General features: G+C 36.7%; 1 protein-coding gene across 2 annotated transcripts in view; it reads left to right on the top strand.

Annotated features, from left to right (window-relative positions):
- Window positions 1–22892, top strand: part of LIN9 (lin-9 DREAM MuvB core complex component) — a 32796-nt gene extending 9904 nt beyond the window's left edge. For both annotated transcript variants that reach the window (XM_009285554.2, XM_009285556.1), the window contains 10 exons: window positions 925–1050; window positions 6898–7055; window positions 8139–8272; window positions 10084–10203; window positions 10377–10478; window positions 15696–15776; window positions 19217–19342; window positions 19721–19903; window positions 20011–20108; window positions 21487–22892. In XM_009285554.2, the coding sequence (XP_009283829.1) occupies window positions 925–1050; window positions 6898–7055; window positions 8139–8272; window positions 10084–10203; window positions 10377–10478; window positions 15696–15776; window positions 19217–19342; window positions 19721–19903; window positions 20011–20108; window positions 21487–21592 (1234 nt within the window). In that variant the 3' untranslated portion in view covers window positions 21593–22892. The remainder of the gene's footprint in view (window positions 1–924; window positions 1051–6897; window positions 7056–8138; window positions 8273–10083; window positions 10204–10376; window positions 10479–15695; window positions 15777–19216; window positions 19343–19720; window positions 19904–20010; window positions 20109–21486) is intronic.
- Window positions 22893–23396: the final 504 nt, after the last annotated feature.

Raw genomic sequence — 23396 nt, 5'->3', positions numbered from 1 at the left:
TTCCAAGATCCTTTTTGTTCTGTGCTTTGGGATATTCCCCTCTAAACCCCAGCGCCCTGCAGAGAGTGGAGAAAAGTGGCTTATCTAGGATGCAGTTATTCTTTTGTTCTCACCAGGTGAGATCTATTTCAGTTGCACATAGTCTTTAATGATTAACCTGCTATTAGACGGGCATATCCATTGCTGCTCCCTTGTCTCTTTAGCCCAAGAAGGATGTGGTACTACAAAGTAAAAGGCAGTTATAAAACATAGAGATACAGACAGGTCACAGCATCAAAGAGAAATTCATAACTTGTGTAGGTAGGTTCTCTGAACTGTCACTTCTATAATACGGATCCTCTGCTTCATCATGGAGTCATGGTATGGTATAATAAAAGTCTCACTTGTATAGCTGTAGAGAATGACAAGCTGGCTCAATTTCCTGTATTTTGGAACCCTCTGTTGAGAATCTGGGTTATAATTGAATGAATTTATGAAAAAGGTACTGTCTCTTTCTGTTTCTCAGTATCACATTGTCCCTTCCTTTATTCTCAATACCTCACCATATCTTTACAGTTTCTTTCAGTGTGTTGCAGTATCCTCATGACACTGCATTGGCTTTGCTGAAGTTTTATTTGGTGCCTTTATATACATTACAAAGCAGGGTGAATACGTATGTTTCCCTGTAGTAACAAGAGAGAAGAACATTTTTAAACATCACTGATAGTAAGACTCAAACAGAACAACAGTCCTGGAAACTTTCTGTCTTTGTTTTCAGTTGAATTTATTTCAGGTTAAATTTGTCCTTTGAATAGGAGTGTCTTGTTTATATGACTAATTTATACTTTTTGTTTTCAATGTATTTCTTGTGATGGATGTTTTTTGGAATCTCGTTACAAAAGTTTACTAAGTGTAGTTAACAGAGAACCAATTATGTTTCAACAGACCACTATTTGAAGGAGATAATGACTTCTGCGTATGCCTGAAAGAATCTTTTCCAAATCTGAAAACCAGAAAATTGACAAGAGTAGAATGGGGGAAAATCAGACGATTAATGGGAAAACCACGGAGGTAATTTTTTTTCTTCCTTTCTTTTCAACTTATAACTACATGTAGTTTTGATGTTACTGGAATAGTTACTTCTAAAATAATTTTGCATGCAGGTAGTAAAGCAAAATAATAGCTGAGAATAGAAAAACATTTTACTGAAAAGACGTTCTCTGAGCACACACCCTGCTCCCCCCCACACCCTGTTCCTTATATGCGTGTGTCCAGTCCATGTAGTTCTCATGAGCCTATACTTGAAATGTTCTCTTCCCACTCTAGATAACTGAGTGTCCGAGCTAGGATATGTTGAAATTATTATTGTATCTTCTATGCTGTAGTGCTTCCTGGCATGGAAGACAGGCCAATTGTTTCACTAAGTTTTCTTCTGGCTATAATTAAGCTCCTCATGGGGAAAACAAGTGCACATTTTCATCTCATTTATTTTATTATTTTTTAAACCATTTTATAGATCCTCAACTTTTCCTGGCTTGGCTGCCAAAACAGAGAGAGGAGAAAGTCACCCATAAAATATTAGACATTGTAGAGAAGAATCTGAATTTAACAAAGGGCATAGTTTTTTCTCTAATTTAGAATACTTAATTCTTAAATCTACTGATTCAGTTCAGCCTTTTCACAGAACCTATACAATTTAGCCTAGAGAAAGCTCAGGGAGGATCTCATCTCTGTGTATAAATGTCTGAAAGGAAGGTATAGAGAACACAGGGCCAGGCTCTTTTCAGTGTTGTCTGGAGATAGGACAAGAGGCAATGGGCACAAACTGAAACACAGGAGGTTCAGTCTTAACATAAGAAAACACTTTTCTACTGTGAAGGGTGACTGAGCTCTGGCAAAGGTTGCCCAGGGAGGTGGTAGAATCTCCATCCTTAGGCCTTACTCAAAGGCCGTCTGGAAATAGTATTGGGCAGCCTCCTGTAGGTGACCCTGCTTGGAGGGATTGGAGCAGATGACCTCCAGAGATCGCTCCCAAACTCAACCATTCTGTGATTCTGTAAGATCAGGAGAAAAATATATAAGTAGTATTGCAGAAATAAAAGACTGATTTATTTACAAAAATACTAAAGCACCGAATCCATTTCATAGATCACTGTACTGAGTCAGATTATATTTTGGCCGATGGAGGCTATTTCATCTTCTGTACCTGTAAACAACTTTACATAACTAAAAATTGCCAGTCCAGGGAAGGCAGCAGAGCCTCCTTAAAAATAGTTCCTTTTGGAAAGGTGTTCATATCATTTGAGCTTAACTGTGAGATAGCTTTTAGTTCCTCTATAATCATGCTTCCCACTGAGGGGGAATTGGTGTGTTTGGTGGTGGTGTTTGTTTTGGTTTGGGTTTTTTCATTAAGCTACCATATACTTAGTTTTTTAAAGAGACACACATGCCTAAGGAACCACAGGTCTAAAATGGGCAGTAAGTTGTTTTATCTGAATTCTGAAGGACAAGTATTTGACTGGGTATAGAGTCTGGTTTTGTTTGTTGACCAAAAGTTTATGATATCTTGCTTTTTATCAACCTAAAATAAGCATTCCTGTTTGCTTTCCATTTCTTTAATAATTTAAAAAAAAAAATTAGTAGTAGTATTTTGCAAGATCTCCAGAGTGGTCTTTGGGCTCAGTTCTAAAAGATTTTGAATTACTGTAAATAATTTGAATGCTTTTTCGGGATAGTTTTCAAGATAATTTTCATCTACCTCTAGAGCAAAGCTTTTTGACATTACTTTTCTTTTAGAAATTTCTTGTCTGTCCTCATCATATGCAAGTAAGCTAAATACCATGTCAATACCAATATCTCCCCGTGAGGGGGGAGAAAAAATAAGACATTTTGCATCCACAGTGTTGATGGCAGAGGATAATAGTGTCTCTGTGTGATAGCTGTGCACGTGGTTGTCGTCTTTTTTTTTTTTTTTAATTTTGTTTTAAATATATTGTAATATTTTCTTATGTCTGCTGCTACTTTAAATGTCCTATCACACCATCAACAGTGTGGTTGATTGGCACAACAGTATCCTTCATGGGAACCTGCAAAGCTTGTAAGATTCCAGTAGACTGTGGGGAAAGATATGCTCCAAGAAAAGGAAGAGGTAATAGTTAGTCTTGTATACTCTGTATAAACTTCATTGGGGTTGTGAAATAGCAACAGATATGAATTAAGCTCAGATATGCTTGTTCTGCAACTATATGATGGTGATGATTCCTCTGTTAGTTCAAATTCTCATGACCGAGGTAGAAACTGAGAATACTACTCAGCCTCTTAAAAAGCCTCTGTGGAAAAGTAATGAGGTTGCAATATGATGTGTACCATAGTTTTTATCTTCATTTTTTCATAGGAATGGCACAAAGATGGGATAACCTTTATTAAATACATTTGGGGGGCATGGGGTTGGAGATTTCCTGTACCAGAAGCCAGAAATACATTGCAAATACTTTCTACCTCCATGACCTACAGCATTTGGAACAGAGACTTCTTAAGGACATCTGAGCTAGTAGCAAAACAGTAGTTGCTGTTGTAGGGACCTCCAAGGTCAGTGATTAGTATGTTAGCATTTGAATTTGTTTTTCTAAGAGCACAGGTCAAAGAACACCAGGCAATATCTGATGTTCCTGATGCAAGACCCTGGACATGATCAGAAGGACTATTATTAAAGTCTATATTGCCTTTTTCTTAATTTCTTTTTTTTGTCTTGCTGTGATTAGTCAGTTCTCAATAAATTGAAAAGCTCTGACCTGCACTTTGCTACTTCATATTCACAGCCCATGGCAAGCGTTAGTTCACACTTGTTCCTCGCCAGTAGTAAATATGAAGCAAATAGCATCTTTAAATGAGAATGGCCTCAAGTTGCGCCAGGGGAGGTTTAGATAGGACATGATGAAAAATTTCTTTACTGAAAGAGTGGTTAAACATTGGAACAGGCTGCCCAGGGAAGTGGTTGAGTCCCCATCCCTGGAGGTATTTAAAAGACGTGTAGATGAGGTGCTTAGGGACATGGTTTAGTGGGCATGGTGGTGTTGGGTCGATGGTTGGACTCGATGATCTTAGAGGTCTTTTCCAACCTTAATGATTCTATGATTCTCTATCCAAATAAGCTTTGCATAAGTCTCCCAACCACCATCTCTCTCTCTCTGTGCCGTATCCCTTTCCAGATATTTTGAATTTCTAATGAGGATCATTAGGCAATACACAACTCCAGGTAAACACATTCTGCTCTTCAGTGGTAAACTGGTGAATGGGACACAGTCGCTTGATCTACAGTACAGTTTCTGACTATACAAAGAATAGTGACAACTTTTGCGGTGATAGTGATTGGAAAGCCTCCTAAAGAAACCTTCAGCACAGTGCATTACTGCACATACCTGACAGAAGTACATCACAGCTTCAGTTCATTCCTGTTCATTCTTTTTTTTTTTTTTTATGTCTTGCTTAGGACTAAGATCTCATTGTGTTAACACTGTACACACTGGACAAAACAGATGGTCTATGCCCCATATAACTTAGAAACCATGTATAAGATAAAAGGCAAATGATGTATGCATATAGACAAGCGAGTGTGAAACTGCTGGTAAGTATGAAAGAAAGTGGTCTCAGCACCCTGGCAGCTTAGTTCTTAATGATCTTCTCATACACATTGCCAGGAAGAGAAATTTTGGAGAATAGTGAAATGGCTTTGTGGAACTCTCCAAGTGAGGGGTATACAGAAGAAAACATAAGAATGTTTATTTCAGCATATAAGAAGAGAGTAGTAGAAGCAGACTTGGAAATAGGAGCTGACTGCTCAGTACTGAGTGAGAGCGAAATAACTGAGGAAGATGTTGAAGGGATTTAAAACAGAAAATAAATTGCAGTATAGAAGGGGGAACCGGCGGAGGAGTTGTCGGTGTCTTCTAAAATAACCTCGTAAAATAGGACTTTTGGTGCTTAGGGACATGGTTTAGTGGGCATGGTGGTGTTGGGTCGATGGTTGGACTCGATGATCTTAGAGGTCTTTTCCAACCTTAATGATTCTATGATTCTCTATCCAAATAAGCTTTGCATAAGTCTCCCAACCACCATCTCTCTCTCTCTGTGCCGTATCCTTTTCCAGATATTTTGAATTTCTAATGAGGATCATTAGGCAATACACAACTCCAGGTAAACACATTCTGCTCTTCAGTGGTAAACTGGTGAATGGGACACAGTCGCTTGATCTACAGTACAGTTTCTGACTATACAAAGAATAGTGACAACTTTTGCGGTGATAGTGATTGGAAAGCCTCCTAAAGAAACCTTCAGCACAGTGCATTACTGCACATACCTGACAGAAGTACATCACAGCTTCAGTTCATTCCTGTTCATTCTTTTTTTTTTTTTTAATGTCTTGCTTAGGACTAAGATCTCATTGTGTTAACACTGTACACACTGGACAAAACAGATGGTCTATGCCCCATATAACTTAGAAACCATGTATAAGATAAAAGGCAAATGATGTATGCATATAGACAAGCGAGTGTGAAACTGCTGGTAAGTATGAAAGAAAGTGGTCTCAGCACCCTGGCAGCTTAGTTCTTAATGATCTTCTCATACACATTGCCAGGAAGAGAAATTTTGGAGAATAGTGAAATGGCTTTGTGGAACTCTCCAAGTGAGGGGTATACAGAAGAAAACATAAGAATGTTTATTTCAGCATATAAGAAGAGAGTAGTAGAAGCAGACTTGGAAATAGGAGCTGACTGCTCAGTACTGAGTGAGAGCGAAATAACTGAGGAAGATGTTGAAGGGATTTAAAACAGAAAATAAATTGCAGTATAGAAGGGGGAACCGGCGGAGGAGTTGTCGGTGTCTTCTAAAATAACCTCGTAAAATAGGACTTTTTATTGATCAGTAATCAATATATAACTGTATGAGTTCCACAGAAAATGTTTAAATTGCATTTGACTGCAGTAAAGCAATTAACAAAGGTAGTAAATTATTTGATAAATAACTGCTTCTGCAATTAAGCAGACCTACAATAGCATCTGTACTCCTTTTTTAAATGACTTCTTTCATTGACACAAGAATGATAAAACTTTTTTTTTAAGAAGGAATGAGAGATAGGATCGAGTCCTTAATGTCTTTATGCTTTCAGTATCTCCCTCATGCATCATGCCTATTCAGTAGGTTAAAAGTGAAAAATTAATAAAAGCAAGTAAGGACCTTAGGAGTAAGTCTTTCATCTTTTAGATTACATTTTAAGACACCCCCGAAAATGGGGGAGGGGACTGCTAGAGATTATCTGGTTTTACACAAATAGCCCAAGTTCAAATAAATTTGTACTTTTACTATGATCAATCTCAGAACAAGTCACCTGTAGAATAGATGTTTTGTGGCTGAGTTTTGCTTGCATCTGTGCAGAGTACAAGAGACAGAGAAGTGCCCTTTTGTACTAAGTTAGTTTAATTGAGCTAACGAGCACATGTGAAAGGGATCTACTATGTATCAGTAAGTGATGGCAGCCAGGGACCTCACAGTAAGTCCTCCTTATGTGCATTGAACTGGTATTCAGAGTAGACTGGATGTGGGACATCCATTAGCTTTGTTGTGACACCAGGTAGATCCCTATAAGCAGAAAAAGTCCTAAAAAGTTGTTGTACTCTTCTGATATACTAATGCAAACAGCTAGCATTCCCGAGTATTAATTTTAAATAAACTGTTGTTTTAGGAGTGATAATTGTGGGGAGTAAGACTGTCTAAATCCGTTCAACAAAATCCTTTCCTCTTGAACACTTCATCCCAAGCTTTTTCATTTTCCCTCACTGATTGGTAAACTATGCCTATTTATTTGATGTGTCTTCGCATATGTATGTTTTCAGTGCTGAATTTAAGTTAATTGTATTATAGGTGTTCCTCTGCATTCTTTGAGGAAGAGAGATCAGCATTAAAACAGAAACGGCAGAAAATAAGACTTTTGCAGCAGCGGAAGGTTGCAGACATTTCACAGTTCAAAGATCTTCCAGAAGAAATTCCATTACCGCTTGTAATAGGAACAAAAGTTACAGGTAATTTCTTAAAAACAAACAAAAAAACAGCCAAGTGTTTTGCAAAGATTTTAGTAAACCATAATATACTTAGTGCACATAGTTAAAATAAATTTAAAACATCACAAATTGTATGTTTGTATTGTTAGCTCATTGAGAAGGTGCTTGTGAGGATTAGCTAGTATTTTTAAAACAATGGTACAGTTTTGGGGTACAAACTTAGTATGGTTTAGTATTTCTGAGGTTGAGATTTTGTTTTTTTTTTTTTTTATGTCTAGTATATCTAATAAATCTTGGAGAGAGAGATGCTTAAATGCAAAGAGCTGAGTGCTGTCTGAAAGTTTAAAATCTAACCTAATAAAAAACTTGAGCTTTATTTTTCCATAAATATATCTGTTTTGAAACAGGTATACAATTGATATTGCAGTGTAGTTGGACGTGTATACTAAACATGACATTGCCTTGCTGAAAAAACTTACACATAGGAAAACTTCCGTGGGAAGGAATATTGTTAAAAACATTCCACAAGCTAATTCCTCCATCCTGTCTGTTTGTGATCCAAATGCTTTTCACTTAAGCGTGGTATCTCCCGCTCAAGCCACTACTGTTCATTGCTTTTTGTGTTCTTCAGCAACACTGCCCTTAATTCTTGCTGAAGAGCAGGCATGCACAACACTGCCTCTCCTCACTCTCCTAGAGCTGTATCCTTGAGCTGCGCTCCTCATTGTCTTTTGCTAAATATGCAGTCATCAGTGGAAGTGATCAAAGAGAAATGGTATGCAAAATCATCTGGAAATTGACTTTTGCCTGCAAAATCTGTCTGTCAGAAGGTATTGGGTATTAAATAGTGTTTTATTTAGACATTAAGTGTAGTGCTAAGGATTAGATTTGGGAAATACTTGACTTGCAAAGATAAATTTGACAAAAATTTCAGTAGTATTTTTATTGTATACAATTCTTCTTCTGGGTTTACTTTTTTTTTCATTTAATATGTGGGTTTTAAATATACATATAAAGAGTTACTTGCAAAAGGTGTATTAAGTCTATTTTTCTCAGTGGTATCAGAACATTATAATGTTTGGTTTGTTGTTCTTTTTTTTTAAGCACGTTTGCGAGGTGTCCATGATGGACTATTCACTGGACAAATAGATGCTGTAGACACTCTTAACGCTACATACAGAGTGACTTTTGACAGGGCAGGTCTTGGAACACACACAGTCCCAGATTATGAAGTTCTTGTAAGTATTAATGACACATTCTTAAAATAGCTGTAATAAAAAATAAAATAAATTAAAAAAAATCTACAATTGTATGCTTTAATCGAAAAGAAGAAAATTCAAAATATTACATCCAGGTGGTATTGTCATAAAGTAGAAACAAGCATAACAGATGCATGGGAAATTCCAGGGGAATGAGCTTCTACTGTTCATGGTTTTCTAGAACAGGATGACCCTCTATGATAAAAACATAATGGCTCAGGCTGGAATAATTTACTAAAAATCTACAATTGTATGCTTTAATCGAAAAGAAGAAAATTCAAAATATTACATCCAGGTGGTATTGTCATAAAGTAGAAACAAGCATAACAGATGCATGGGAAATTCCAGGGGAATGAGCTTCTACTGTTCATGGTTTTCTAGAACAGGATGACCCTCTATGATAAAAACATAATGGCTCAGGCTGGAATAATTTACTAGACCTACTATTATAGGCTATTATAATAGCCTGAGTTTAATATGAAGAAATAATGACTAGCGTAAGATCTCAAAAAAAAGTTCTGCTATGGGACCCTGGCAAGATTTGTATAAAGGGTTACTTGCAAAAGGTGTATTAAGTCTATTTTTCTCAGTGGTATCAGAACATTATAATGTTTGGTTTGTTGTTCTTTTTTTTTAAGCACGTTTGCGAGGTGTCCATGATGGACTATTCACTGGACAAATAGATGCTGTAGACACTCTTAACGCTACATACAGAGTGACTTTTGACAGGGCAGGTCTTGGAACACACACAGTCCCAGATTATGAAGTTCTTGTAAGTATTAATGACACATTCTTAAAATAGCTGTAATAAAAAATAAAATAAATTAAAAAAAATCTACAATTGTATGCTTTAATCGAAAAGAAGAAAATTCAAAATATTACATCCAGGTGGTATTGTCATAAAGTAGAAACAAGCATAACAGATGCATGGGAAATTCCAGGGGAATGAGCTTCTACTGTTCATGGTTTTCTAGAACAGGATGACCCTCTATGATAAAAACATAATGGCTCAGGCTGGAATAATTTACTAGACCTACTATTATAGGCTATTATAATAGCCTGAGTTTAATATGAAGAAATAATGACTAGCGTAAGATCTCAAAAAAAGTTCTGCTATGGGACCCTGGCAAGATTTGCAGAAAATGTTCAAGAAAACCTGGCCCTTTGTAATTTGCCAAAGCCTGGAAAGGCCTCTGGTAGTCGCAAGCGAGTATTACGAGTTGATTGCACCTCGTTTTGAAACTTCTTATGGTAATGAAGCTACCTGTGGGGATGTTGCTTTGGTCAAACAATTTGAGATTATTTCCTAGCTCATAGGCTTTTGTACCAATTTATGAGCTCCAGGAGTTGTTCCTGCCAAACAGTCTGACCCTAGACTGCAAGCTTTTCAGAGGACCTCACGTTCTTTTGTATCTTCTGTAGTGTTGAATCTACTAAGGGCCCATAATTTGTCGAAGAACTAGTCTCTGTCATGATCTGAGTTTGGAGCCTCTGCTGAACTCGTATTTAGTTATGATTTGTCTGCAGCTTGCCAACAGAATTTTTGGAAATTGTCTTGCAGGCTTTATTTGATGTGAAGCCATAACACTTTGAAAACTCCAGCAATGGAGTATGATTTTGAAGCTCCTGCTAGCCCAAAAGCAAAATGTTAATCTTTTAACGTTGTTGGGTTTGGGGTGTGGATGGGCATGGCTAGTCCAGGTTCCAGAAATAAATTATGTATTCCAACAGGTGTGTAAAATTAATTAATCTGACAGCTGAAGTATATCCTTCCTTTTCCTGTCTTGCAGAGTAACGAGCCTCACGAAACCATGCCAATTGCTGCCTTTGGACAGAAACAACGGCCTTCAAGGTTCTTTATGACCCCTCCCCGATTGCATTATACACCTTCACTCCAGTCTCCAATTACAGTAAGTTACTTTTTTCATGTAATATTAATCATTGAAATATTTTCTGATACATGTTGAAGCTGTTACCTTAAAGAGTTTTTGAGATTAATTTTCTGAGGTTATTTGGCAAGATAAAAATTTTAGCAAATCCCTCTAAAAATAAGCTATTAAATTAAATGTTCTTTCTTGTACAGGACAGTGATCCTTTATTAGGACAATCTTCGTGGAAAAACAAAATTTCAGGCACAGATAGTGAAACACTAGGAGGCTTTCCAGTAGAATTCCTCATTCAAGTGGTAAGTGTTAACTACAACTCTTAATTTTGTGTTGTCCTTTTGTATGTATTCTGCCAATTCTTCTGCAGTTAAATGACGTTCTGTTGATTTATGACAGATATGGTGATATCCAAATTAACTTTTGAAAAGATGTTAATAATATTTGGTTTTATTCCCACCCCTTCTTAATTTTCTCACTGGTCTGTAAACTTTGAAATACGCTGCTTTTCAGACCGCAGGAGGGGCTTATGTCTCCAAAAGTGTGTCTGTTTTTTAGACCAAGTGGTAGAGCTGGGAAAAATAAGATATTATTTCTACCTGCAAACTTTGTACTGTGCTAAGACTTTTTTTAATTTAAAATATACTTGCAGTATGCAAAGAACATTTGCCCATGTGCATTATCGTATATTGTATAATATTGTATTTTATGTGCTCCCTTCTTGAAGAAGAAAAGCAGCACTCTCTTCCCTGAAAGCAAACATACATGTTCTAGATAAGAAAACCGGTTTTTGTCTCATCTTTATGAAATAATTCCTCAGTGATTTTTGTACACAAGTTCAGAAGAGCACAGACAAGTAGTGTTAGGAAGCTGAGATTCATTGAAGATCAAAACTTATCGAAGGAAGCTACTCTTCAGGATGATGGAAGAATGTGATTGCTCATGTTGGCTCAGCTTAAGATCTGTGATCGAATTCTTTAACAATGAAAGCTGTTTTGAACATGCTAAAGGAGATTGGAATGATCTGTGTTTAAAATATTAAGAACTGAGAAATAATGTTGCTAAATGCTTCTCAAATTTTAAAGTGTATGTAATTGGTCAAAAGAATCAAGTTGTGTCTGTAGCTCACATGAGACACTATTTTGGCCATTCAACATAATGAATTTTATTTGACAGAATGATCTATGCAGTTTTTTAGGGGAAACTTAATGTGTGAAGCTAATTTTGAAAAAGGTGGCTTGGCATCTAGCTTAGCTAAGAAAATTCAAAATAGATGTAGTTGCTGTAAGATTAATGATGTTAAAAATTAAAATACACAAAAGATACGGTCTTTGTTTATGCTGCTAAATTATCTGCAGCTACCCTCCTTGAGTCACTGAGTATGATCAATGATACTGGGTAACTAAGGTGTATTGAGCTTTGCAACTATTTAGTGTGTCAGGTTGATCTGTTTATGATATTGCTTCTGTATTTTATATCTGAAAACGTGTGATTTCTCAGTCATGTTTGGAGGTATATTATTACTTGTTATAAGGAAATCTGAGTTTTAAAAGTATAGGCCTCTTGCTTGTGTTACAAATGGTGGCATTTTACAAAGATACTGCATTAATACATATTTTTGCTTGAAGATTGTCAAAAGATTTTGAACAAAATCAAGTCACAGATTTTTGGCATTTGTTTATATGAGCATCTTAATACTTTATCTGGGTTTTTGATAAAGAATCATAGAATAGTTTGGGTTGGAAGGGACCTCTAAAGGTCATCTAGTCCAACCCCCCTGCCGTGGGCAGGGACATCTTCAACTAGATCAGGTTGCTCAGAGCCCCGTCCAACCTGACCTTGAATGTTTCCAGGGATGGGGCATCCACCACCTCTCTGGGCAACCTGGGCCAGTGTTTCACCGCCCTCAGTGTAAAAAATTTCTTCCTTGTATCTAGTCTCAATCTACCCCCCTTTGGTTTAAAGCCATTCCCCCTTGTCCTGTCGCAACAGGCCCTGCTAAAAAGTTTGCTGCCAAATAAAGAATCATAAAGAATCGCGAGGCTTAAAAAAACATTTATTGAAGGGCCATGCATTATTTTTAAGCCTAGCATCTTAAGCATTTTAAGTATCAACTTTTTTATTAGAAGTTTAAGGATGGTACTGAAATTTGGTGGTGTGAAATACGTGAGACTGGTGAATACTGATTATTGATTGCACTGCTTTCACCAGTCCAGAGGTATTTTTATGTTAAAGGTGACGACTAAAGATGTTCTAGCCTTTCTTATACGCTGGTACAGTAAAAAGGTCAAAGCCCTCATTCTGATTTAATGGTGATTCAGGAAGTAAAAGATCAGAAAAAGTTTGATTCAGAGAGAACTTTCTGGAGAACTGTTGCCAGGCAATTATTTATGATACCATGAATAAACAATTTCACGGGAAAACTTTATTTTGGACAAAACAGAAAAAATGCAACACACCTTGAATAAGGTTTCAACCCAGCCCCTTAGTTCTCTTTTACGGGTTCTGAAATTAATTTGGAACAAAAGGAAGTGTAGCCAAAATCATGTGCAGACACTGACAAATAAATGTTAGGGATATTCTCTTTACGTATAACTTGCAGTTGTAAGCAAACATTGGGGCTTGTAACAACTATTTTAATCATAGTTCTATACTGGTGAGTCTTAGTTTTTCTAAATCTTAATATAAATTTCTACATGTTTACCTTTTGGCATCAGAGACTGCTATTCTTCCTGGTTTTTACGGTGGACAAACATATGCGTATTAGGAGAAGAATGGCTCAAAAATTAGCATTATGATATTAAGAACAAAGTCAACAAGAAACAAGTCTTTCATGCTTACATGCAATATGTAATGTATCCTTAAATATTTCATAGGCTATAATGCAGGTCAAAATTGATAGATTACATTCTTGCATTCTAGTCAGTATTAAAATTTGGAGGATGTTTTTCCAAGTGCTCAGCTACAGCTTCCCCCCCCCTTCTTGTGTTGTTTTGGGAAAAAAAAATTAGATTGGGAAGGAAACAATCTAGGACAGAACAGATTGTTTGCAGGGTTGCTGCATGTCCAGTAGAGGGAGTATGTTAATGCAGCACATTCGGAAAAGTGAATTGGTGTCTTCCTGATTGCTCTGGAAAAAGGAGTTATCTCTTCAAACTAAATGCATGAGGAAAAAATCTAAAAATGGATACTGGATTTTTGACAATTTTGTGCTTATGAAAATTTTGAAAATATTCCACAGTAAGTTATGGCACACTTTACTTTGAAATGCTTGTGTTCTTATAAATACTCTTTTGACTAAAAATGAAATCTAAAGTACAAATCTAAACGTACTGGTTGGGTTGTTCCTTCATCTCTTTTAATGTGGAAAAAGTTTGTACTAAAACCTCATTTCCAGTTTAATGAGAACTATAACGGTAAACAGGATGAGTTATGCTGAAAATAGAGCTGTTAGGCAAGAATTTCTCAAGGAAAATAGGGCTGAACTGATTTAAAGCAGTCACTGATGATACTGGCAAATGAAAATGGAAGTCTATTCAATAAAATGTACCAATGAGAGAAAGTTGGTAGCTATCATAGATACAGTGAAAGGTCAGAGTTTCTTGTAGAAAGAGTCCAATTATCTTGATCACTGGAGTATATCTGGGAATAGGATGAATATCATATAAGTCCAAGCTCATGAACTGGAGAACTAGGGCCCTGCATCCTCAAATATGTCTGGACATCAAAGTAGAAGTTAAGCACCAAATACCTTGCAAGGTTTGGGGACAAATAATATATTCTGCATTAAGTTGGGGACTCACCAGCTTCATCAAGGAGGAGGACTTAGACGTGTTAGGCAGTTGCTGGATGGTGACAACAGCAGAGCTTGACGAGTAACTTGTTGGCGGCAGTGGCAGATGGTGTACAGTGCTTTCCTTCCTCCCAGGTGTTTTTTTGCCAACATGAGCATTTGTGTGGTGTGTTAGAAGCTAGATCAGAGAGAGAATCCAGCTCACAAGTAACAATTTTAAAAACTTTTTTTTCTTGCCTTTCCTGAATTTATTGTTTGTCATTATCGGTTCCCTGATTGGCATCTTCACGTAGCTGCAGAAATGCAAGTGCTGACTCAGCACAGGCGTTGGGGGACAGCACAAGGACAGAAATGAGCAGCTAGAATTGGAAGAGTGATAACCTATGCAGTATTGCCTCTGTGCATCTGACCATGGCTTGCCATCCGTTCACAAGATGCATCTGGGAAAGTATTTGTGGTAGAAAGAAGTATTGATGCCATTTTACAGGTTTACAGGTCTGTCATTTGAAACACTGGTACAGGCTTCCTGTTGCTCACATTCAGGAAAGATGACAGTGAGTGGACAAAAGATACAGAAAGGGCCACAAAAGTTTAGGAGATCAAGAGCCTTTTATGGGAGAGGAAACTGGAAAGGCTTGGGTTGTGATTAGTCTAGTGAAAGAACGATGGAGAAGAAACGCTTTACTGTCTGTGAATAAACAGGGATAAATACAAGGAGGGAGAGCCTATATGTAGCCAAAAAACAGCCTTGGCAGAACAAATTGCTATGAAGTGAACAAGGATGCATTTAACATGGAAATTCCAAGAAGATTCATAATTAGCTGAAAGAGGTCCTGGAACAATTTTCCGTTAGGATTTGTGAGGGCAAGAAACCTGGCTGCTTTAAGACTGAGCTTGAAAATCAACAAAGGAGATTATATATAAGCAGATGTATGTTGAACTAGGAGTTCCTATTTCTCCCAGTCCCATGTTCCACTACTAGGATGCAGTTAACCCCTTTGCAATTTACAAAACCTGAAATCTTGGCTCTGTTTACATCAGTAATAAAACTGGCGCTGGTTGTAGCGGAGCTAGGATTTCTCTCGGGGCCCTAGAGAGTATGAACAGTTTTAGGAGTGATGCGTGTGTTGAGAGCACTCCCAGTGATTTCCACTTCAGCCTGCTAGGTCCCAAGGGCAGCAGAAACGGGGTATTCCCGTTATGAAAGAGGGAAGTGGAAAGCCCAGAGTTGTTCTGTATAAAATAGATCCAGTCTCTGTACCAGGTTTTACTGCAGGAGTGTACACAAAGGGCTGGTGCTCGGTTGAGGGCACAGCTGAGAACAGGCTGAGAACTGTGTGAAAAAAGGTATGGTAAGGTGGGTGATACTAATTGTAGTACATCATGGCAACACGCTTTGCTTTCCTTCAGGCTGCAAAAAAAGAAGATTCTTGATTCCTCAGCCTCTAGCTGGCCATAAATTATATTAGTCATCCTATAGGGAATTTCACCTGATGGATTTTTAGCATTCTCCAATCTAGGGCACTTGTAAATGCTTTAAAAAATCTCTGGAAAATCCATCATTTAATTTTAATTATTTTTTATTTCTGCCTCTTAACTTGATGAACAACTGAGAAATGTATTTTAAAATGATGAAAGAAACACACATTTTATTATCTTGAATTTCTGTGGCGTTTCAAAACTGCTTAAGGATCTGTTCATTCTAAAAATAGTTCCTTTGTTTTAGACCAGGTTATCGAAAATCCTTATGATCAAGAAGGAACACATCAAACAATTGAGAGAGATGAATACAGAAGCAGAAAAGCTGGTGAGAATGTTCTCTTTTCAGTACTTAAAACAGGATATGCTTTAACAGCTAATGCAAATAGATACAATTAAAACGAGAGTTTAGGTAAATTCTGTATTTTATTGCTTTCTATAATGTGAAATTTTTTTATTATTTTTTAAAGACAAGTCAGAGAGGTCAGTTGTTTCAAATATGGTTCTCCTTTGAAAGCATTATGCTTTGGAAACTGATTAATGTTAACATTGGAATAGCATATGTCAGTTGACACGTAAAGTAAGGAAATGCTATGTACTTTGAGAATCTTGGGTACAAGTTTATATGGTAAGACATTCATCATAATTTTATTTTGTGGATGGTAGGTACTTATTTATTTAGCTTTCTGGCTAAAACAATAACTCAGTTAAGAGATTTTCTATATAAATCTCTGAGTGCCCTTGACGGGCAATTAAAATTACAATACCAGAGCAGCTACAGCATAATTAGCAGCAGCAGAATAGTTTTTCTTGCCTGGCTTTATCTAATCATCAGTCAGTAAATCAAAATGATAAGAATGCCTCTTCTACCACCCATGGCTATCAATCAACTTGAAAGTGGAAAGCTATCAGTCTCAACCTTTTGCTAGCGTCCATTCAGACAGTTGTTTCTACAATGTACAGATAGAAGGCTAAAGGTTTGTGGAGAGGAAGAAGAGTCCTTTTTAGTTCTTGAAACAAAAAATGCTGATTTTTTTTTCATGTAAAATATTTGAATGTTGAAGGATTTGATTTACTGTGGTAAGATTTCCCTCTTTGTCCCTTCAGTGATCATGTGCACATGTATATTCTGTTATTCTGCTTTCTACTGCCCCATCCCTGTGTCTCTGTAATTTTCTTCTTTTGTGCTGTGATGCTGCTCTTCAAAACCTTGTTATCATTTCAGTTACTACATTATTTTTTCCTGTGCATCAAATGTTTTGTCTTTTAATTTTGCATATTAATAATTAAAATAGATGCAAAAAGAAGCAAGATTAAAACATACCATTGCAACCTGTAACTCTGATACTGAAAGATTACCAACCCTTCTTAAAACAAACTAAAAAAACTTTTTATTTTTACTGAGATATTAGTACTTTTGCATAGATAAGGAAATCCATAGGAATTACAGTAGCCTTCCTCTGACAAGAATCCAGCTATTAACATGTCACTCAGCTACTAAGTAATAAATCAACTGTATTGTGGAATAAGAATATCAAGGAAAATAACAAAATTGAGAGAGCAAAGAAGCAACAGGGAAGAAGGGAATCTAGAAATAAACATTAAATTTGCTATATTGTAGCTCAGTTGTAGCCTAGATAAGGACTTTGAGATACTTTTGAAATTCTTCCCTTGTGCTGTTGTCTTTGTATATCAGCAAACATAAAGTAACCTCTGTTGCTATTCAAGGCTGTCCTGATAAAAATAGAGGACATGATACCTTTCTATTGGGCCATATTCTTAGCCTGTCTTCTAATCCTCTTTGTCCCTTGGCAATCTCATCTACGTTTGTGCTGCTGAGTATATGTTGTTTCTCCTTTAAAATGTGTTTTCTTTGAACAAGAGTCTTTTTCTGGCACCAGTCCACTTGAACATCAATAACATATCTGAACATGAATAAAATAGAATCCTTTGAGTTCATTCAGGTATAGTTTAATTGTCAGACTTTGATAATAATTCATACAATTGTGATTGGATAATTGTTAGAGTAACACCACTGTTTGGTTTAAAGCAATCCTTTTATAGAGACACTTTTTTAATGACTGATCCAATATAGAAATAAACGGAACTGACTAAAATCAGAAGTGGTACTGAATGTAGTCCATTATTATCTGGCAATAATAATAAATTTACGTGAGGCAGGGGATGCCTTCAGAGGAGCTATTAATACATACAACTTCACATTGTCTATTTCATTTTTCTGAAAGGACAGCGTATTAATAGTTAAGCATCTTGACATCACTATACTAGCCTTGGTTGCAGGCTATAAACAAGTTACCGTGTACGTAAAACAGTAAAAGCTTTTCTGATAGCTATTTGGATAAACAAATCTAAATAAAAAGGATGGCTAGTTCATTTTTTCGCTTGACCTGCGATAAAGACAAGGTAAAGGTGATGCTGGTCATTCCAGAGAGCATGTAGATGCTCAGTGACAGAGAAGTTATCTCCTTCCATCTACTGAAAGCCATCCGTCTTATGTCTGCCAGTTCAGCTGTTTGTCAGTGTTTCCAGATCTTGGATTGCTCCCGGATCAGAAATAGTGCTGGTGCTGAGAAATATTTCTTTCGCCGTCACTAGCATAGAATGCCCTTAGCCGTTCCTCTCTGATGGGGAATGCACAATTGTCTGCGGCTTTCGCAGCTAACCTGAATTAGTCTGCTCTAGAGGGGCTGGTCACTGAAGAAGGTCTGAAAGTTACAATTTTTTCCTTATGTTCCAGAGCTGCAGGAAGTCAATTTTATCCAGTTTGCTCTTACGTGAATTCTGAAGTTGTGGTGTTAGTTTAAAGCCGTATTAATTTGGTATTCAGACTTGTAAATCCCTGGACATAATTTCAGTGATTAAGTTTAATGGAGAACTTTGAACTGAACTGATAACTGAAACCTTGATTTTGAAGTTTTGACCTGGATCCTCCTGATGAAGGCTCTTGATTTTGCAATTTGCTTTGTCTCGTGGTGTAAAATCTATTGCCACAGGTTTGAGTGTATGAGGTACCTGTATCTCAGACTTGTGGCTGAGAAGCAGTGGAAATACATCCAGCTTATCTTGCAAGAGGCCATTTGTAGAGGAAATTTTATAATATGTTGTATGTTTTGTTTCAATTTCGTAAATATCACCCAAACAGTGTCGAGACACATTCTGAAAACAGTGTAAGAAAAAAGTACTGTATTCTGGGATTTATTTTTTGTGGAAAATTGTGCTTACCCAAAATACTTACGTTACCAAATATAAGCTCTAGTAACTTTCTTTTTTGGCAGAACTGTTAGCTGTAACAGAAGGTATGTAGCACTGAGTCATCCTCAAGTGACCACTAACTTACTAGACAACTGTGCCTCCCATCCTGCAGCAGAGGTGGTCGTGGCCATATTGTCCTATACTGTTCTCCTACCGACAGGATAGTTTTCTGTTCATACAGTAGAGAAGCCATACCCAGCTACTGGAGAAATAAGCAGGTCAGACCACAGTCGTCTTCTGTAGCATTTACCACCACAGATTATCGTAGCACTTTATGAAGAGAATAAAAGCATGGTAATTACTACACAGTTGTCACTTGGAGTTTTAAATAGTGATACTGCATTTTAATATTTTGTATGTTAACATTTTTCTATTTAAACATTGGGATTTCAAATATCTCAGTACTATTTTCAAGTGAAAATTCCTTTTGATGAGTTCAATAGATATAAATGTACAGTATTGCTTTAACTTTAATATGCTTTGTCTTTTCTGCAGAAATCCTATTCTATGCCAATAGGCATTGAGTTTCAGAGGAGATACGCAACTATTGTTCTAGATCTAGAACAACTAAACAAAGACTTAAATAAAGTTTTGCATAAAGTTCAACAGTATTGTTATGAGGTAAGATTTTGCTGGAACCTGTATGAACTTGTTGGTTTTTCTTAACCTAAGTACAAAAAAAAAAAAATTTAGAATTTCCTGGGAATAGGGCATAGGTGGGGGTCACTTGGAAATGAAACTAGTGGTAGCTGTATTGGATTTCTTCTCTCTCTCTCTCTGCCTTTGTCTGTCTGTCTCTCTGGTTCTTTTACCAGAACACAGACACTTTTGCTGATGCCAGTGGCCAGTTTTGAAATAGATGTACGTGTACATAAATGAAGAAAAGATACCGTGTGCTATATACCTGTGAACTCTCTTTGAAATCATTTGTCATTTCACACGTACACCAAATGCAAAGGAGATCTTTTTTCTTAATTTCTCTTCACTGTATCTATGCAGCTTGCTCCTGACCAAGGCCTCCAGCCTGCTGACCAACCGACAGATCTGAGGCGTAGGTGTGAAGAGGAGGCTCAGGAGATCGTCAGGCAAGCAAATTCCTCGACAACAGGACAGCTTTGTGTTGAGAGTGAAAATTTAACTGATCTTATCTCTAGACTTACAGCAATATTACTGCAAATTAAGGTAAAATGTTTGCAAAAAATAGTTTCTCCCATAAAATACGTAGTATTAAAGCTCTGTCAGTTTCTTTGTGCCAAACTGTGAGAACATTTTTTTTTCTTCTCCTACAGTGTCTAGCAGAAGGAGGTGATCTGAATTCCTTTGAATTTAAATCACTAACAGATTCATTAAATGACATTAAGAATTCAATAGACTCCTCAAATATCAGGTATTACTTTTTGAATATTTAATTCTTACTTACACATTTTGTGCCAGCAAGCAATTCTTACTGTGTTTTAGAGGTGAAAATTGACTATAATTAAGGGTTTTTTCTGTCTGGGAACTTTTACTTATAGGAATGGTCCCATTTAAAAGGGGGCTTCTTAGAGTGTGAAGTCACCTGATTTAACAAAAAAAAAAGGGGGGAGGGGGGGGGGGGGGGGGGGGGGAGTGCTAAATTGATGCAGCAACAACTAGACTTTCTTGGTCTTCAGTCATTTGTGACAGCTAATAAGTTATTTCAGAACATTTTCAGACTTTGGAATCCCACTAGTAAATATAAGTTCTTTAAACCACAGAACAGTACAATTTCAGTATTCTTTTTGCATAGCTACTCAACCTCTTGTCTGTAAATATCAAAAGCTGGCATATGAGACAATTATAGCTTCTGACCAGCTTCCATTAGCAATATTTTAAACCAAGAAACAGAAGAACGGCCCATCTAGTCTAGATGGGCCATTTTTCAGCAGTTGTCACAAGCAGGTGCCTGAGGAAGCATTACAAAAATAGCAAGAATGTGGTGATAGCAAGAATGTGCTGATACTTGTCTGGAGTACGCTGCAGCCTCCAGCAGTTTGTGACCAGGATTTTTTTTCTTTTTTATAATTATAATGCTGCTAAATTACATAATTTAGAAAATACATCTAAATGCTAAGTATTTCTTTCTACCCTCCATACTCACATTGCTACATAATAATGGGAGGCTGCACACACGAATTTTTTTTTTTTTTTTTTTTTTTTTTTATTTTTGGCAAGGATAGCAGGATGGCCTTTTGATTTAAAAATAATTATTGAGAAACAGTTTTATGTCTTTTTTTTTTTATTCTTTTTTTATTTTTGGCAAGGATAGCAGGATGGCCTTTTGATTTAAAAATAATTATTGAGAAATGCAGTTTTATGGCATTTTTTCATTAGTAAAAACGAAAATAAACCTCAAACATTAGTGAAACTTCTCTATAATCAACACTGCGAATTGCACGTTGGAATAGATTCAACTAAAGGTTGATGTACACTGCGAAGAAGGCGATGATGTTTCCATTTCACCGTACTTATTTTGGGCATTTTAGCATCTCTTCATAATATTTTTATTTCATTAACTCTGGTCATCTTAAAGTCTTCTTTAAAGTACCCAAGTCAGTAACTCTTGATTTCATGCAGCTGTTTGTGCAAATGCTATTTTCACATATGTCTCTATGAAGTTGCATTAGTATGTACAGTTTTTGTATTGGCTTTGTTCATACTTTGACTTTCACTGTAGAAATATTCAGACACAACTCTTAAATATGGGGCTTAACACCTTTTTTTTTCTTCTTCTTTTCTTCCTGTAGTTGTTTTCAGAATAACGTCGAGATCCATGTTGCACATATTCAGAGTGGTCTGAGCCAGATGGGAAATTTACATGCTTTTGCAGCTAATAACACCAACAGAGACTGAAAATTTTCTTTCAAGTGTACGCAAGTAGTTCTGGAAAATCCTCTTCCTTTATATAGGCTTCACCAAATATCCTAACTGCCAGAAGATAAGGGAAAAGAAAACCTCTCAGAAAGGACCCTTTTAAAGATACTTTCTCTGCTTCTTAAGAAAACCAGCATTACTGGCCAGCGTTGCATTAGATTTCTCCATTTGTTATTCACATACAGTAGTTTTGCTAACCGGTAATCTCTTAGTAATTGCATTTATTGTAATAAACTTGAAAACGTACTTTCCTGTAATTTGAACTTAAGTTTTTAAAAGTTCAGAGGAATTCTGCACACCTCTTGCTGTTGGCTCTCCTGGTATGTTAGACGTGATGAAGAGGAAATGGCTCAAAATAGTGGCCACGTGGCAGGTCTTTGTTATGGAAAGCTACGCTCCCGTGTAGGTATCGAGAGTTGCCATTTCAGCCTTCAGGTAGCCTGGTGCCAGCGCAGGCTGAGTGTTCCTGAGCTAGAGAAGCAGCAGCAGGATACGGACAGCAAACAGAAGCTGTAAACTTGAGGATGTTGGGCAGGTCTATCGATCGGTCAGTGTCTTGCTGGAACTTATAATTTATCGTAACTTATAGAAGGAGTCTAATGAAGGAATATAAAAATGTAACTGGTAACTTTCCAGAAAGAGATTGGTTATGGCTTTTTCCCTTCACACGGGGCAAAAGAAGTGCTTTAGTTGGTATTTTATATAAATGACTGGTTAAACATATTGTTTTTCCAAATTTTTGTTTGTTTTGCACAACTTTTAAATTAGATTACTGGTTATCCAACAATACCCAACGTATATAAATATGAAGATTTTTATAATTCAAGATAACCAGTGAGGTAAACTGCAAAAACAAAAAGTGACAACCTGCCTACGAGTACCTTTTGGAATGTTAATCTTGTAAAAAAAAGTGTGTATTGGTTTGTTTAAATAGTCTTGTAAAGCTTCTGTGTAATGAATTGTTTCCAGATATGAATTTTCAGAGATAGCTGTAGAGAAGTTTTTGATTCTTTTAGATGCCTCATTAAATGAGGTCTTTTATATGTTAATGTATAAAGAATATGTAAACAGGATTTTTTTCAATTTTAAAATTTTGTATAGTTTAAAGATGCTTCTGTATTCTGTGTTGGTATTGTGCCACTGCAAAACTTTAGTGCAGAGTTTATATTTAGCTAAACTTGTTCTGTTAATTAAGAGAAATGCATAAATCTTTTATTCTCAATGAAATTTGTAACTGAATAAATTGATCTATGAGAGTTGATATATTTCACAAAAACGCAAACTTTTTTGCAGATGGTCTCAGGTCATTTTTTTAAGAGAAGCTGATTTAATTGCCGAAAATGAAATGTTATGACGACAAGGCAAGTAGCTGTTATAAAAGGTATTTAGAAACTTTACAAGGGGTATTACAAAATAATGCTAAACGCTAATTTTGCTGAGTTACCCATGGAAACTTACCTCTCATAACACAATAGAACATTGTAGCGGTCCCTGCGGTTACTTTTGTAATTACGTTACCCATTATTTTGTGGCGTTACCATCTGTTTGGTAAAGAAGACGGAAAGGTCCTCTCCCACCACCCTTTTCATTTAAACAGAGAAAGGTGCCAAAGCCGAACTTACGGCACGTAGGTGTAGTCTGACAGTAACTAACGTGATCCACAGCTAACTCGGGGAAAAGGAACCGTCCCCTTGCTGTTTACTTACACCCCTATCCTTGTCGTCTGCTGCTCATGAAACCTGCCGGCGTGCCGGTTCAGGGACCTATGCTGCTGAAGAAGAGC

The sequence above is a fragment of the Aptenodytes forsteri genome, unplaced genomic scaffold, assembly GCF_000699145.1.
Source record: "Aptenodytes forsteri isolate BGI_AS27 unplaced genomic scaffold, ASM69914v1 Scaffold280, whole genome shotgun sequence".
Lineage (NCBI taxonomy): Eukaryota > Metazoa > Chordata > Aves > Sphenisciformes > Spheniscidae > Aptenodytes > Aptenodytes forsteri.
Note: the sequence above shows the minus strand (reverse complement) of the source record. Positions and strands in the feature narration are given on the sequence as shown.